Below are 18,037 nucleotides of genomic sequence, written 5' to 3'. Positions count from 1 at the left end.
GCATTAGGAAGGTTGAGAACCACTGCTTTAGAACATAGGAATATTTCTGCAACTCTTTCCATAATATTTTTTATATGGCTCAGAGACTGATAATTTGGCTGCCTACAATGCTTTATTGAGTTAACTATTCAAATATGAACCCACTATGTTCAACTTGTGGGCAACACTGAAGTAAAATGTAGACTGTACGTCTGGAAATTCTAACAAATATATTGTGTTATTAAGTTCAATTCAGAGTGCTGCATTTTTATTTTGTTAACTATATTATAGCTTTTTGTGATCAATCACATTAAGTAACTTCTCCATTCTTAATCAGCGACTCTTCTATTTTAAGGAATGTCCAAAGAACTACATAGGAGTTGTATAGTATTTTGTGGGAGCAATATTTTGAAAAATCTCATGAATATAGGCATTTATTTAAATATCGGTCTTGTTTCCGAAAGTCAATTTGTTTTACAGATTTGGTTGTCATTTGATGTGAGGCTTTGATCACTAATAACACTACTTTTATAAGCTTGCAAGGGATTCATTCTCAAATAGCAAAGGGTAGTTAATCTGTTATCCTTCAGATAAAATAAGATAGGATAACCTTTATTGTCATTTTTTACTGTGAGCATACTGGCACATACTAAGAATGAAGTTCTGATGCCTGCTCTCAAAAAAAGTATGTATGTGTACATATACACAAACATACATACATCTTAATCACTGTCCATTTTGAATACATAGCAGAAAGAGGAAACTTGAAAGTTCACAAGGTTGATACTATATGGAACAAAGCTGAGACTGAATCTAGATATTCTACTTCCAATAACATGAGGCCTCCTCCAAGAAGGTAACAAGGCAAACTGGTCACAGAGAGGTTGTGTAATGTTGTCAATGACACTGATACCAAAAATAATGAGTGCACCAGATTGATCCTTGCAGTACTAAGAATGAAATTTAAAATTTTTTAAAGCTAAATGATTCCGTAGATAAAAGTCCTTCAGTATAGTCATCACAGTGACTTTTAGATGATAATGCTGAGTATCAACTCTGGATACCAGTTAGTGTCCTATCCTACAATCTGCTTCTGATTTTTTTTTTCTCTGCTATGCATGGAGCCTTGCTATCTTTTTAATTCACATGGAGCAGACAGGCTGCCAATGGCTTAGTCCTAGATTTGGCTTCTAAGAAGCTGAGGGATCCAGTTTGATGCAATGATTAGACATTAATGCAATGCAAAGACATTAACCCCAAAACCAGGAGAGCATGAGTTCTAGCCCTGCCTTAGGCACAAAGCCAGCTGGGTCACTCACTCTCAACTCTAGGCAGAAGGCAATGGCAAATCACTTACCAAAAAAACCTTGCCAAGGCAACTTCAGGAGTAGTCAGGGTAGTTGTCAAGAGTCAAAAACTGATTTAAAGGGACACACCACCACCCCTGTCTCCCCCCACCCCCCAAAATGAACTGTGATGTTACTAAATATACTTCTGGTTTAATCTCAATAACTTCCACTTCCAATATTTATTTTCAATTATAAATAAAGCAGACATTTTTCAAAAGAACAAATGCCATATTACAGTTGATTTATGTAAATGATTATCCGGCTTATCTGTTTTAATGGCATTTTACAATAATTATTAGTACTGAATTCAGGGAAGACCAATATAACTTTATATAGTTCATTTAACTTTATTCATTCATACAAGACTGTAATGTCAAAAATTGATTTCTCATTTATTCAATACCTAAAATATTTACATAGGTCCAGTGCTAGATTTCATACTTCAGGTAAATATATTAAAGTATATATTTACTCTGCTATGTAAAAATAAAACTATGTACAAGAGGGCATGAACATTCTTCCACTTGCTGAATTTTCTTCCACGTTCCATAGCAGGATGGGTTTCCAACGGCTTGCCAGTGGAGAATTGCATTCCTAAAATGGAATGGAAATATATTGTCTTAATGGTATAGATATTCCTTCATAGAACGTTAATATCCTATTGTGAGGAATGGTGTAAATAATGACTTCCCTATTTGAATATTCTCATAGATAGCAAACAGTTACAAGGACACGGCAGTAATTTTCACTACCCACATAAGAGCAAATAGTATTTTCTTGACTGAAACAGTTGCAAACTGTTGGGATGCAAACAGTGACATTTCTTGAACATAAAGATTATTTCTCATTCAGGATTCTGGTATCTAGCAGATGGACTTGGAAAGAGGATCATAGTACACCTATATGTCATTTTGAAATGCTTCTGAAGAGATACTTCAAAAGGCAAGGGAATGGCAGCCCTTTAAAGCAGATCTCCATGTGATCATGATAAAAGATGATGCTTTAACAAAACGACTCATTAAGACAATGTCATCTTTCATGTGACTCATTTAAGTCATGTCTCCTTTCCCACTTCCTTAGAAGCCTGAAAATAAACGTGGCTGCTTTACAGAGATGTTGTATTTATTTTCCCACAAATTTCTAAATATCTCTGCTGAATTTTGTGCAAAACATTCACAGCAATTGTTTATATTTCTCATGCTTCTTTGAATGGTCTTCCAGTTTTCCAGCTTTTGAAGAAATGCAGGTGGAAGGAGGAATCGTCTCCTTGACCATTCCAATATTAGTAGAACTCTTAATAGATACGTTTAATATAACTATATTTGTGATGGTATGTGGGAACAACCTTGGGAGATGGGTGGAAAAGTGCTGCCTAAAGAATGAAGAGGTAAGAATAGAGAAGGAGCCCATAGCTGTATAGGAGAAAGAGAGAGAAAAGAAACTCAGAAAGAATCCTCTTTTAAGTTATCAGCCTGTAAAAACAGACAAATTGATGATTTGTACTTTCAGACTTGCAAAAGGCTATTAATGTAGTCTTACAATAAAGTAGAATAAACTCTGGTTATGTTTTTTGTCTAATCTACCTGGGAAGGCTGACCATTCTATGGTTTTACTGAACCAGAATACTTCCTAAATTTGCAGAAGAACTCCATTGTGAGGAGTTTCATGAGCTCCATGAGCCTCGGTGACGCAGTGGTTAGAGTGCAGTACTGCAGGCTACTTCTGTTAACTGCTGGCTGCCTGCAATTCAGATCCCACCAGGCTCAAGGTTGACTCAGCCTTTCATCCTTCCAAGGCTGGTAAAATGAGGACTCAGATTGTTGGGGGCAATAGGCTGACTGTAAACTGCTTAGAGAGGGCTGTAAAGCACTCTGAAGCGGTATATATGTCTAAGTGCTATTGCTATTCTCTAACAATGAAAATACAGAAAAAATTCACCTGGAATTCATTCCAAATTATAATTTGTATGAGCTAAGATGCCCCATGGTAATTAAAATATGGCTACTAAATTGTCTTAATACAATTATGAAGATAAAAGTAAAATGAAGTGATGGAACAATGAGGCCAAGAAAATAATTAAAGGGTGAGATACTGGAAGCTGCAAAGTCTAAATTCTCTATGTAGCCAAGTTACGGAAAATAGATCATTTCTAATTGTAATTTGGTGGAATGCAATTCTTGATTTTCGTGAAAAAAGCACAGCTATTATTTTCTATACTTCTGTTTTAAAATTACAATGTGAATCTCACATGTGCAGGAAGTTCTCAACTTATGACCACAACCGAATCCCAAATTTTTATTGCTAAGCAAGGCAGTTGTTAAGTGACTTTTGCCCCATTTTATGAACATTTTTGACACAATTGTTAAGCGAATCACTGCAGTTTTTTAGTGAGTCATGCAATTATTAAGTGAATCTAGCTTCCCACATTGACTTTCTTGGAAGCTGGTTGGGAAGGTTACAATTGGTGATTACAGGCCACTTGGACACTGCAACTGTCATAGATGCATTGCCAGTTGCCAAAAGCCTGAATTTTGATGAGATGACCATGGGGATGCTGCAGTGGTCATAAGCGTGAAAACCAGCCCTAAGTCACTTTTCAGTGTTGTTTTAACTTTTTTTTTTTTTTAATTGGATTTATATGCCGCCCTTCTCCGGAGACTCAGGGCGGCTTACAATGCGTTAAGCAATAGCCTTCATACTTTTGTATAATTATACAAAGTCAGCTTATTGCCCCACAATCTGGGTCCTCATTTCACCTACCTTAGAAAGGATGGAAGGCTGAGTCAACCTTGAGCCTTGGAGAGATTCGAACCAGCAGTAATTGCAGGCAGCTGTGTTAATAACAGGGTGCTTAGACCACTGTACTATCAAGGCTACCAGAAGTCCAAAAATGGGCCCGTTTCTGGCCTCTGGAGCCCGGGGGAGTTTTCGCCTCCGGAGTCTGGGAAGGGCAAAAACAAACCCCACCCCACCCCCACCCCCCCCCACCCCCCCCCCCCCGATGGTGCAGGAGGCCAACTAGGTCACGCCCATCCAGCAACCGGGCAGAGAACCGGTTGCTAAAATTTCTGAATCCCACCCCCCTAACTATAACTATTGAAATTCACAGGCTTAGAGATGGAAATTGAGAAGATAAAGCTATAAAACTGATTTTTTTGAAGGAAAAATGTATATAAACCTAATACATGTCATGTGTTGGTTTGAGAATTTTTGCTACAAATTCATAAATGAAACAATATATAGATTCTAAGGACTTTGTATTATTAATAGAGATTCAGATAAGAAATTTAGTTGCTTACCTATCAGTATCAGTTCCATCTCCAGGACAACGATAGCTATCTCTGTGCATTGCTGGCTCCTGGCAGATTACACATACTGTATAGCCTGCTCGAAGGTACTGCATCCATCGAGCATACGGGCGAGTTTCCATAGAGCAGTAAGGAGACAATGATTCTGTTTTAAATTCCACACAGTAACTCCTTTGGGGAGGAAGTGCTTGTTAATAATGCAAGAATACATCTGAAAGGTAATTATAGCATATATAATCTATGAAGCTGTTAGCCAGACAAAGTAGTTTCCCCGAAAGTTAAAAGTAATCGTTAGCAGCTATGGCTCAGACTCTGATGTGTAATTAAGACTACTAAAAAAAATTGGGGAAGACTGAACTCCTTAGGCCACAAACCTGAGAATATCAGAGTGAGCAACTTTCTCTTCGTTGAATCACATCTGCCAATAGTGAGACCAGCCATTTTCTTAATAAAACACATTTGTCTTTCTATACCTCTTTTGTTTTCTTTTTGCCTTTCTCTACTCAGCAGCAGACTATCAGGATGCACGGATTGCCTTTACTAATAGTATGAGATTGTCTAATTTCAAAAGCCACTTGCAAATAATAAAGACCATACTTAGTAGACAGGCAGTTTACCCATCTCTATAATACATGAAAGATAGTCAGGAAGCCAATGACTCTACTAGGGATAAGCTCATTGGGCTTGTGTTACTAGCATTGGGAACTATAATTCCCATATGTGGGTTTTTAAAGTCAGGATTTTTTTAAAAAGTGTTTAAAGCTTACATATAAAATGTATCATTTTATTTTAAATTATTTAACTTATTTTAAATTAGATAAACATTAAAATGGCTTTTTGTAGAAAAAAATACATAATTGTTCATGCTTTGCAAAACATACTGCTTTATTTCACTTTATTATAGGCAGTGCTACAAAACCATATTTTTCAACAAATAAACGAACTGAAGAAAATTATGTGTGAAGAAGAAAAGCAATGGCACTTTTCAGAATTATAGTTTTAGTACAGAAACTGTTTTAATCTATCTTGTATGGATAGTTATACAAAATTACCTTCTTCCAATTTGAAATACCCATATGTATATTAAATGTCAAGATTGTATATACATGTTTTGACTCTGAGACAAATACAACACAATTCAAAGAAATGTATCTCCAGAGAAGGTGGTAAAAGTTTTAGCTGTAATTACCTAGAATCTTCTGTTTCTGAAGACCACCTTGGATGTACAGCTGTCTTTTTTCTCTCTTTACTATATTCAGAAGTAGTTATGAATGCAGGAACTGGGAAGAACAGAATTATTATGAAAATAAAATTTGTAAAGCTGGTGTTGCTATTTAACTAACAGAGAGTAGAAGCTGTATAAAATAATATAAAACTGGACAAAGTTAAAACTGCCTGCTCCATCCTTTGGTATATAGTGGTGCTTAAAACTTTGTGAACCCATTTGAATTTTCAATATTTCTGCATAAACATGATCTAAAATATGATCAGTTCTCTACACAAGTCCTAAAACTAGATAATCCTAGTTTAGAGAACCTAATTAAGCAAATAAGTAAAAACGTATTGCTCATTTATTCATTAACGAAAACCATCCAAATCAACATTTCTGTGTGGCAAAAATATATGAACTTCTAGGATTATCAGTTCATTTGAAGGAGAAATTAGAGTCAGGTATTTCAATCAATTGGATAAGTGTGAGGGTAGGAGATCCTGCCTTTTTTAAAGAACAGAATTCAGCATATTCAATATCAAAGTCTTATCTTCTCAATACAGGGATGTGGAAGTGGCAAAACAAAAAACTACAAATTAACTATAAGCTCCTACAGGATGCTAAAAAAGAGTTCTGGGTTTACTAGACCACATTATATTATGATGCCTGTTGTTTGGTATGGTTAAAAGATTGGATAATTTTAAAAACTCAAGTTTATTAGAGCTTGAAGGTTCTGATTTAGTATTTGGGTGACATGCTTATTTTGGTATAATAAGATAAAAGTTAAACCTGGTTTTCAGACTCATGTTATTAAACAATCAATTGGGCATATATGGTAGAAATATAACAGAAGATTGACTGACTGGCTATCACCCATGAAGCATTACACAGGAAAGAGATGCTATTAGATTCCAAATGGATGACATATCAAGACTTACTAATATTTGAAGAAAATAAAAACAAGAGAACAATTAGTAAGTTAAGGATTTGTTTGTGATTGGTTTAATTATTATAGAGTTTTTGAAAAATTTAAACTTAATAAAAAAAAAGGTTTTGTGTCTGCAGGAGTTAAATATGAATTGGACATGAATGTATGTTCTGGAGATGACTACCTGATTGCTGAAGTTTAAAAAATGTTAGTTATGATAAATCTGGAAGATGAAGATTGTAAAATAGGAAAAAAAATGGTTACACTATAATTCTAGACCAATGGCAGAATGTATGCACCAATGGTTTAAAATTCATTGTGAATTACAGTTTGAAAGGTTTTTATATGATGATGAATTGTTGGTATTTGGCTCTAGATAGACTGCAAAAATGTATAAAGGGATTTCCAACAAGTTGGAAATGCAACCAAAATCCAGGTACATTCTAACAATATGTGGTGGTCTTGAAAGTATGCTAAATCATACTAGATACAATATTGACAATGCAGAAAATATTTAAATTACAAATATTAATGAAACCTGAAGCTTTTCTTCTAGGTATTATGGACAAATCAACTGAAAAACATTTGGGGGCCTTATTTCTTTACATGGTGACCGCTGTGAGGATTGTATATGCTAAGTATTGGAAGGAAAGGGGGATGTTCACTGTAGAAGATTGAATTAGCAGAGATGGCAAAATTAACCACTCTGATTAGAGACAATGGATTAAACAAGTTTATAAGACACTGGAAGCCGTTTGATAAGGATGCAAATTGTGTGTGAGAGAGAGAGAAGTGGGAAGCATGTGTACCATCTCCACAATCTTTCCCTTCATGAGTTGTGTATTCCAGGCAGCCAGCTTTTTCTTCCAACGGAGGACAAGGCTCCCCACCATTTTTTGGCTCTTGTTCTATAATACGTGTACGCATCCGGAAGGTGGGTTTACATTGTTCTGCACAGCCACTCCAGTGATTCCATTCCCCCACAACACACGAAACAGCTGCAAAAGAATTATAAAAATACTGTCACAACGAAACTCATGAAGTCATTTGTTACTGTCAAAGTTTTATCTTTTCTCTATAAACATTTAGCGAAACTTAATTTAGTAGGTCACACAACCTGCTTTTTCCTGAAGAAATAGATTAAGAAGATCAGAAGTTAACACTGATCTGTCATTTTTAAAACTATTGTGGAAATAAAGTTGCTTTAGAACACATTTTTTTCACTTGCCTATCCATCTGGGCCTCTACTTCAATAACTTTCCTCCTTTCTTTTCCAAAATAATACCCAAACCATAGCTTAAAATATTCTTGCCCATAAAATAATTTTACAGTTTCATATTCATATGTTCTAATCCCATTTTTTTCAGCCTATCACCTATAATACATAAGTCTCTAAAAAGTGGTACCTATATCAATACATACATTTTTCAGATCATCTCAAAGTCCACCTTTTGAATCATAGGATAGGAACTACAACACCAAGCAATAAAATATTGGCATGGTTGATGGCCTGTAATGATTTCCTTTACCTTCAATTTATATGGCCACCCATCTCATTTTTATATGGTATGATACTAAAATGGAAGAAGGTAAGTTATTGGAGAAGTCCTTCATTGTTTTCTCTTGTTTCAAAGCAAATAAAGGTGTTTGGAAATTTAGAGTGAGGGCTAGCACATGTTACTTGTACTGCTGTTGGGTTCTCAAAAGCCTACATGGCAAGAAACTCTTGAACTTTTTTGCAATTTATAGAAAATTTAGAAGGAAGCAGATGCCAGAAAGGAGATCCTTTCTGCATATTGAATAGTGCATGGCCATGTATCCCTGCTGATTAGGATTCAAGTGGAAAATGCTTTCAACATTGCTAAAAGTGCTTAGGACTCAGGATTAAATAATTGTTTTTAAGATTAAAGTGACACTCAGCATAGTTTATATAACATCACCTTATAGATGATGATGATGATGATGAACATTACCTTATAGTTGAAAATTCCTGTATGTATATTTGCATGTGTTAATATATGCATCTAGTTAATATTTGTACTCTAATCCTAAATTTGCTATTTCCCAAACATATGCATGCCAAAGTCCCATTTTTCGGTTCTGATGTCACAAATTCATCAGCTGCTTGAAATGCCTCCTGAAAATTCAACCTCGGAAAACAAGACAGTTTTCATTCAGTTAAGCCAATAGCTCATGGAGGAAAGAGAAAAACAATTTGAGGATTTGTTTGGCAGACAGGCATAAAGCCAAGTTATTGTTTACTGACATTTATAGATGTCGAGCATGGCTAAAATACATTTGATAAAAAATTAAAATTGGAACAAAAGTGAAAAGTTGGAACTTTGTCTTTTAACAAAAAAAAAGTGACAATCTTATCCCTGTGTCACCAAATCAGTGATAATTGGCTACCAATAATCTTCTCCATACTTCTTCTGTTGTTTATTCTCAGACATGTAGTTGGACAGCACAAAAAATAATTTTGGGAAGAGAAGAACAGATAAAAAGGAGTAGTTCCTTGTGCAAGCAACTGTAACATACAAATGTCTCCATAGTACCATTAAGAGGGAAATCCGCTGCCCCAAATTCTACCTTTGCTTTCTGTCTATCTCCAGCTAACATCCAGTCCTGATTAAATGCATCCTGTCTAAATGATTTCATGACCATGCATGGATGAATTCAGAGAAACCACTTGCCAATCAGATTCTGCTCTTCTCTGATGCGGGATCCTTCGTCCGTGCTCCACAGATTAATCCATATAATCTATTTCACAATGGACCAATTAGAGCAGAAACAAAGCTAGCACGCCAGTCCAAGATGCTGGTAAAGCAGACAGCCCCTAAAGATTTGTGACAACAGTGCAAGGGGAACTCATGATTGAAAAATATTATACAAACTGAAAAGTGTTTCCTTCCATTTGCCTTTGAGCTGCAAAAATTACCTCTAGGATTCTCATTTGATGGGCATATTCCTATATCAGTTCCTGGTTCCCCAGCCATGCAAAATGATGCTTTATGTTCTTTTTAAAAAATTGTTCCAACAAGGGGGCAAGGGGTTTTTGTTTCTGTAGCTTGGATCTTGATGGCTCAGCAGACTAATAGCATTGTGATTAACACCAGCTGTCTGCAATTACTGTAAGTTCGAATCTCACCAGGCTCAAGGTTGACTCAGCCTTCCATCCTTTCTAAGGTAGGTAAATTGAGGACCCAGTTTGTGGGGGCAATAAGCTGACTTTGTATAAATATACAAAAGTATGAAGGCTATTGCTTAACACATTGTAAGCCGCCCTGAGTCTCCGGAGAAGGGCGGCATATAAATCAATTTTTTTAAAAAAATGTACTTTTAAAAATGCAGAAACCAAAACTTCATGCATACATTGACTATTCAATACTACATTATCAAGAACTGAATTATACAGCTAAGGCTGCAATCCTTATTATGTGTTTGATCGTCCCTATTTTTATTTTTAAATGACTATAAGATTGACTATCATGAAATACAGAGAGAGCCAGAGGTAAAAAGACAGGTGGGTCTTTTGAAGTCCATTATGGCCCTTGTCATAGTGGACCTCACAAATCAAGTAATTTGACTGAGAGTAAGAAACAGAAGGATTTGAGAGCACATTTAATTTGTAGGAAAGGCAATTTTCAATATATCTGCTATGATTTTAGGTACAAAGGATAGCATGATTTTGAAATTCTCTGAATGCAGTTGTATTTTATGTAGCACTGATGACACTTGTTATTCTGGGATCCAGTATCCATTTTATTTAAATTTTGAATAAATTCCTTCTGTTGCATTTACAAAGCATTTATATCTTACATAGAAGTGACATTGTTATCTATTAAAACTGCAGAAGGATTTTATAGAGAATCTGTATGGTTACTTTTCTTCCCTCCCACTCCAAAAAATCGCAAATCCAACAAAGTTATTGCATTCATACATAGTTACACACTTTTTAATAACTTGATTCAATTCGCAAAGGAATCCATTGCCTTCATTTTGAAAGTTTAAACCTGCCCTCCAGATACTCATTGAATTTTGCTTGAGGCCGTTCCTTACATTTTTGTCCTTCCTTTGGATTTTCATATTCATGAAAAGTCAAGAAAAGTGGGTGGGTTTAAGTTTTGCACCAAGTTTTCTTTACAGAACTTTCCTTCCTTTGGGGAGCAGGAATAAGTGGGAAGGGAAAGCTGAGTTCCCATGACAGACTAGAGCAGAACAAGTCACAATTTATCATTCAAGCTATTGGGGAATAACCGCTTGGCATTACATTTTGTGAAGACAGTGGTTCTGCTGTCGAGATTCCAAAGTTGTGTAAACCTACCCTGCACTTGCCAAGAAGTAGCCACCTATCTGGAGTTTAAGAGATGCGGTTTACTCCAAAAGCAAAAGGTAGTTATCCTCGAAGACATGGGGGGGGGACCACATAGTTTCCCCTATTTCTAGGACCACTGAAACCCGCCCCCCACTACAACTAGGAGTGTTTTGGAGGCAAAACACCCCCGCGTGGAACTTCGCTCGGCGGCAGGTGCTTTCAGGCGCCCGTCGAGCGCCGTCCCTTCTTCCAGCCTACCTGGGCACGCCTGGACGTAGTCGTGGCAACAGTCGCCGGTCTGTTCGCACGCCTCGTCGCAGAAGCAGGTCCCGTAAATTCTGTCTAGGCGCCAGCCGGTGGCGGTGCACGTCGGATCCCGGCCGGGACAGCAGCGCCTTTCCTCGACGCAACCCGCTCCGGCGAGGCGCCCGAGCGTCGAAAGCGCCACCAGAGCCAGGAGTCCCGGGGCAGCACTGATACCCATCTCCCTGCCTCGAGGGCACGGAATTCGCCAGTCCGGGGTGGGGGCGCCCTCGCGTCGGTCTCTCGGCGCTGCGGGGCGAGCCGTGAGTGTGGAAAAGAAAGTCGGACCCGCGAGAGTCCGTGAAAGTGGCCGCTGCTCTTTCCAGGAAGGGCGGAATTCTGCGCGGCCGCGCGCTTGTCTCCCTCCCTCGGGAGAGGGCGAGGGATGCTCTACCGCCGCCGCCCGTCCTTTCACAGCAGGGTCGGGAACGGGCGCGGCTGGCAGAGAAGCGCGCCAAAAGCCCGGGGCAGCGTCGCTCCGCCTCTCTCTGGCAGCAGCGGCTGACCTCGTTCTCCGGGTCCTCAGACCTTTCTTATAGGGCCCTTCATTCCTAACCGAGAGTGAAGCCTGAGCTCTGCGTTTATCTGGAAGGCACGTAATTTCAGTTGCCCTTATTAACTACAGAGTTGAGTGGCTCTTTTTAACCTACGAAGCCCTGCCTTTAAAGTATGCCCGTTCAGAAAAAAACACCTTTCCAGCTGCCTCCTCAATGACATTCCAATAGCTAGGAATTCCTCCAGTGAGTTTCTTTAGGCCTGGAGATGTGGAGAGTCAGGTAGGCTTCAACATATACAGGTGCGAAACAGTTTAAAAATAAAATAAGCTTGGGAAAACCTGAATGAAATTTCAAGCATTGTGAAAATTAGTAGCAAAATAGCCTTAAAAAGAAATTAGTTTAAGCAACTGGAAGAGATCCCAGTTTTTACAGTGGCTGTGTTTAGACGAAGTGTGGCTTACTTGTATATGATTTAGATTTATTTAGCTATATAACACTAATGTTTTGTATATTATAATTTATGGTTGCGAGTGAGATTAGGGCTGTGAACACCTTACATGACAATCATTAGCAGCAAAGAGTTGAAGTTTCTATATATTTATCATTTATTCCATAAATTGTGGTGTTACGCAAGGCGTAGCTTATCACATTTTATATGACTGAGTCATTGTGTTTTTTCTAAACTTGTAAAATAAGTCCTTTCTTTAGCACAATAAATTATGTGGATGCATTTTTGTTTTCTGCAAGGAGTTCAATGCAGAGTACAATAGGTAGTTCTTAATTAGAAAATCTGAACACCATGAGATAGCAATTTCCAGTATGTTGATTTTTTTTGCAGCAAAAACAACAAAGTAGTATCGTATCTTAAAAGGGAAAAATAGCAAATTTTTAGGGAAAAGGGAAAAAGGGAAAAATAGCAAATATATTTTGCGTTAGATAAAACAGATTATTATTCACAAAAATTTACACCATTGTCAGCTCTACAAGTAGATGAGATCAGAAACTGACTCTATCCTATACTATTGGGATATGCCACAGTACAGTACAGTACAGTACAGTACTGTACAGTAGCTGAGAGAACTACCTTCTCTCTCTCTTATATCCCAGTGAATCAGAGATGAACCTGCCTGAATCTCTTCTAATACTATTCTCTTTCCCAGGACGACTTAAGGAATGTTTCAACCTTCATTGCTTAGATAATAATTCTTGCCTTTTCCCCTCAAGGTAATCTCCCTGACCTTCTACAGTCAGAAATGAACAAACTTTTGATAGCCAAACCCAAAGAGACACTGGATGAACTAATGGCACATGGAAGTTGGGACCTCCATTTTTATTGGGTTTCTTGGGAGAGGACTTTTTTTCAAATTTTCTTAAACTTTTCAGAGGAAAGGGAAGAGAAAATTGCAATAAATAAGTAATAATTACATATAGGAAGTTCTTGTATTACGACTGTAATCAAACTCCACAATTACAACCTTAAGTTGTGACAGTTGTAAAGTGGGTCACCATATACCAGACCCAATTTTACAATTTTTTTGTGGTGGTTAAGCGAACACGGCAGTCGTCAAGTAAACATCATGGTTGTTAAGTGAATCCATTGTTCACTATGAGACAGATTTTGCCAGAAAGCAGAAGTAAACACAAGTTTCTGGCAAAAACATTGCAAATCATGGTCATTTAACCACAGGGCTCTGCAAATGGCTGTAAATGCAGGCCAACTGCCAAGCAGCCAATATGTGGTAACAGGAAGGAAACATCGGAACTTTGAAACTGGTCATAAGTAGCTTTCGGGTAGTTAAATGTAATTTCAATTAGTCACTAAATGATCAGTCATATTTTACCTTTCAATTTTGGGAATCATGGTGTCCCAATTTGTCAGGTTGTGGGAAGAAGAGAATTAAAAAGAATCAGCCCATCTTTTATCTTTCTTTTATCTTTATTTGATTTATATATCGCCCTACTCCCAAAGGACTCAGGGCGGTGAACAGCCAAAACAGTAAAAATACATAAATACAAAATTTAAAAACAGAATAAAATCGAATTAGACAATTTGGCCCAGACAAATTAAAACACCCCAATCATTTAAAAACTGATTAAAATTTACATAATTAAAAAAGAGGGAAAAGATTAGGCCAGGCCCGCCTGATGGAATAAAAAGGTCTTGAGAGCGCAGTGGAAGGTGCGCAGATTCGGGATCCTCCGTATCTCCGGGGGTAGCTCATTCCAGATAGTAGGTGCCCCCACAGAGAAAGCTCTCCCCCTAGGGGCCGCCAGTCGACATTGTTTGGCCGACGGCACCCAGAGGAGCCCCTCTCTATGAGAGCGTACCAGCCGGTGGGAGTCTATTGGTGGCCAAAAACTGGAAGTAAATGCCGTTTTCGGCAAAAACATCATAAATTTCGGTCATGTGTTTGTGGGACACTGCAGTCATAAATGCGGGCCGGTTGCCAAGTCCATGAAATGTGGTCACATGACCCGGAGGTAGCTCTCAGAACTTCAAAACCAGGTCCTTTGGGAGAGGGGTCAGTCATAACTTTGAACATTCACTGTGACCAGTCATAAGTGGAGGACTATTGGCATATGTTTAGTTCAGCACAAATTCTGTCCATTTGGAGTGAACAAATAAAAAACTGAACTTTAGCTGGATTGTTCTATGTCATTGTTGGGCTGGGCCTGACAGCTGTTACTCCCAACTGAGCTGTTGCTTTGGCAGCAGTTGCAATAGGTCCAAGAAGCAGAAGCCTAGTAGCTGCCCTGGTAATCTCTGGTATTCACATCCTTCCTCACTGGTTATGAAGGATTAGGAAGGGAAGAACAGAATAAAATACTATAATTGGGAAGCAAAAATCCAATAAATGTCTGCAGAGAAATACCAGAAAATCCAATTACAGGTAGTCCTTGACTTACAACAGTTCATTTAGTGACCGTTTGAAGTTACAATGTCACTTTAAAAAAGTGACATGACTTTTTTCACACTTTCAACAGTTGCAGAATCCCATGGTCACTTGATCAAAATTTAGATGCTTGACTCATATTTATGATGGCTGCAGTGTACCTGGATCATGTGATCACCTTTTGCAAAGTCAGTGGGTAAACCAGATTCACTTAACAACCGTGTTACTAACTTAATGGCTGCAGTGACTCATTTGACAACTGTGACAAGAAAGGTCGTAAAACGAGGCAAATTCACTTAACTCTTTCAGCAAAAGAAATTTTGGGCTCAGTTGAGGTTGTACTGTAAGTCAAGGTCTATCTGAAGAAAGCAACAATTCCATACAGACATCATCTGATATCATCTTCTACATCAATCTTGGTCAACCTTGGTGACTTGAAGATGGGTGGACTTTAACTCCCAGAATTCCCCAGCCAGCAACTCCCAGCAATTCTGGGAGTTGAAATCCACCCATCTTCAAGTCTCCAAGGTTGACCAACACTGTTCTACATGATACACATCTTCTAGTTGTCAGTTGGATCTTTGCAGCTCAGCTGCAGTATGCCTGACAAAAAGATTTTGAGGCAGCTGAGTGATGATTCTTCTGAGAGCACTGAAAATTAAAAAGAAAAAGTATTTAGGTAACAGGAAGTTAAAGGGAGGCTTCAAGTATCAACTATCCATCTCTGTTCTTCCCCAAATTCATCTCTGCATTCACATATTAGTTAATAGCAGAAACTTCAAGGACTCGGTACTATTACTAGGTTAGTTGTTTTACTGAAGACAAAGAAAATAGTCAAATAATGTAGAAGATTTATCTGATATAGAACATAGAAATAAATCTGCCCACATCATAAACCCTTTCTTGCACCTTTTTTGGGTCAATAGAATAATGGTCATTTTTTCCCAGCCATGAAACTGGAATGCACCTGTTCTATGTTTACACAATCTAATGGGTCTCAGAATTTCTGCTTCCTGTCTCATCAGCTTCACCTCCTTCACTCCCTAATTTCTCATTCCCCTCATTCAACCTGGAGGTACCAGGTGCATCCTCCTCTCCTCCCCACCTATGTGAGACTGCTTCTTCATGGTTTCTGTTGACCTTTGTTCTTCCAGAACATGTGCTGCCCCAAGAGTATTCAGCAGTTCCTTTCAAAGACATCATTTTCTGCCATTTATATTGCTCAGCATCTCCATCAAGTCAGCTGTCTTTGATGAATCACCAATAGTCATCCCGTCTAATAAATCTTACTACCCAGCAGTTCTTAGAATAAAAACAGAATTTTTGTTTTTCTGCCTACTCTTTAAATCTCTTTTCTTCTCTGGGCCAAATAGTCCCTTGTGGGATAGCAGATAGTTTTACACAGCAGAAAGAATGAATAGAGAGAAATTCTGAAGCTAGGAATATAACTTTTATCTGAAAGCATTCTTGAGTTTACTACTTGTGTGAAAGACAAATAAAGACAAGCTCTATTTAAGGAATAGCATAGTGCTAGGAAAGCCCAAGTGACTTCAGTGTAGAATATTTATAACTAAGAGAACTATAATGTGCTCTCCTGCATTATGGAGAGAGAAGAAATCAGATAAGTACTTGACCTGCACAGGTCAGTGTCAGAAAAGAAAGATGACTGAACTGTGGGAGGAAGCAATAAAAGCTCTGGAAATATCAGCTTAACCAATACTGTAGGTGGCTTGTTGGACCAAAGTGCAAAATAAATCTTTTAGAGAAGGACATGACATTAAAGTGCAGGGTCCATCTACTAAATGTCTCTATATTTATTGCTGTAATGGTGAAGAGGCTTTAAGATGTCAAAAACTGGTGTATGCAAAGTTGAATTCCATCAGCTGGGGGCTATGGTGGTCCTCCTTCCATTTCTGATTCTTTTTCATTTGGAATAGACAGAGATCACTACTTTGGAATTTCTCTGTTCTTTTCTCTTCCATTCATCATCATCTTCCATTTCTTAGTTGGCTGAAGTTTCAGAGCTTTCCTCCTGCCCAGGGATATCATAAGAGAGACAGGATTGCCATCTATTCTCTGGGAGAAATTGCTAGAGGTTTCTCCTATTGAATCTTTACTTCGGTCTAACACCAAACTGCAAGAAGGGGTAGTTCTAGTTTATAGAATATATATCTTCATCCGAACTCCCACAATTCCAGAACTCTCTCCCTGGACTTCATTCAGGGCAATCTCCATCACTCTTTCAGTGGACATATAAGTACCTTTTCCTTCTGAATAATTTGTTCTCTCTCCTTTCTCCCACAGAACCAGAACCTCATAACCTCAGTTTTTTTGCCTCCTGCAATTATGATGGAAGTATTGAGACCAAGTGTGCAGAGAATGATGGGTGTGATGCAGGACTAGGGCAGAATGGGCAGTGATATAGCAGGAAAAAAAGTTACAGGATTAAACTGTACAAGTACAGGAAATTTTCCATCTAGCTTTTTAGACAAACATGCAGAGTGGAGAAATGTGGTGGAAAACCAGAATAGGTCACTAAAAATCAGCATTGAGTAGCTGCAGTTACTGGAAAAAATAGACTGCCTGAATGGGAGAGGACTGGAAAACATTTTGTGAACAGATAATGATATCCATTGGTAAAATTGCAACATTAGAGTAGAAGAATGAATTGAGTATAAGTGAATGCAGCCACAAGAAAAAAAAAAAATGAACCAATTAAAGTTCTTAGGTAACATCATCTCATCCAATTCTGAATTATGGAAAGAGGACAGATGGAACTCTCCATCAACTGATAAAATATTTTGCCTAAACAATGCCACAAATTGAGGACTTCTATTATAAATATGTACAGGCAAGGCAATAGTTCTGGAAAACATGTTGAATAAATATATGAACTATCTCAAAAAGATGGCATTAGAAAAGAAGTAAGATGCCACTTAATTGTGCCTAGGTCCTTGGTCTATGATAAATCTTTAATAAAATTAAAGATTTACAAGGAAACTATCTCAAAGCCCTTGCGTGAGGAATGAAAGGGACAGGTTCCATCAGTCCAGCTAGCTTATTGGTGAAAGACAGGACACAGTAAAGTGTGTCTTACACTAAAGTGGTAAGAAAACGCATAAGACTTGGCATCTGTTTCAATGCGTACCCACCAAACACAATAGAGAACGATGAATCCTATGAAATACTCCAAAAGTTTCAGCTAGCTTATGTTGGATCATAGCTGCAAGGGTTCCTCTGTCAAGGAAGATGAA

General features: G+C 38.0%; 1 protein-coding gene across 1 annotated transcript; it reads right to left on the bottom strand.

The window, feature by feature from the left end:
• Positions 1-1,767: 1,767 nt before the first annotated feature.
• On the bottom strand, positions 1,768-11,573 carry SBSPON (somatomedin B and thrombospondin type 1 domain containing). Its single transcript, XM_070942210.1, has 5 exons — positions 11,348-11,573; positions 7,584-7,772; positions 5,826-5,916; positions 4,628-4,807; positions 1,768-1,922 (listed from the first exon to the last, which is right to left on the bottom strand). Exons 1-5 carry the CDS (start codon positions 11,571-11,573, stop codon positions 1,805-1,807), a joined length of 804 nt encoding a protein of 267 aa, XP_070798311.1. The 3' UTR covers positions 1,768-1,804.
• Positions 11,574-18,037: the final 6,464 nt, after the last annotated feature.

This window comes from Pituophis catenifer, unplaced genomic scaffold, assembly GCF_029215685.1.
Source record: "Pituophis catenifer annectens isolate HBS135680 unplaced genomic scaffold, rPitCat1.0.hap2 SCAF_3, whole genome shotgun sequence".
In the NCBI taxonomy this organism is placed as follows: domain Eukaryota; kingdom Metazoa; phylum Chordata; class Lepidosauria; order Squamata; family Colubridae; genus Pituophis; species Pituophis catenifer.
Note: the sequence above shows the minus strand (reverse complement) of the source record. Positions and strands in the feature narration are given on the sequence as shown.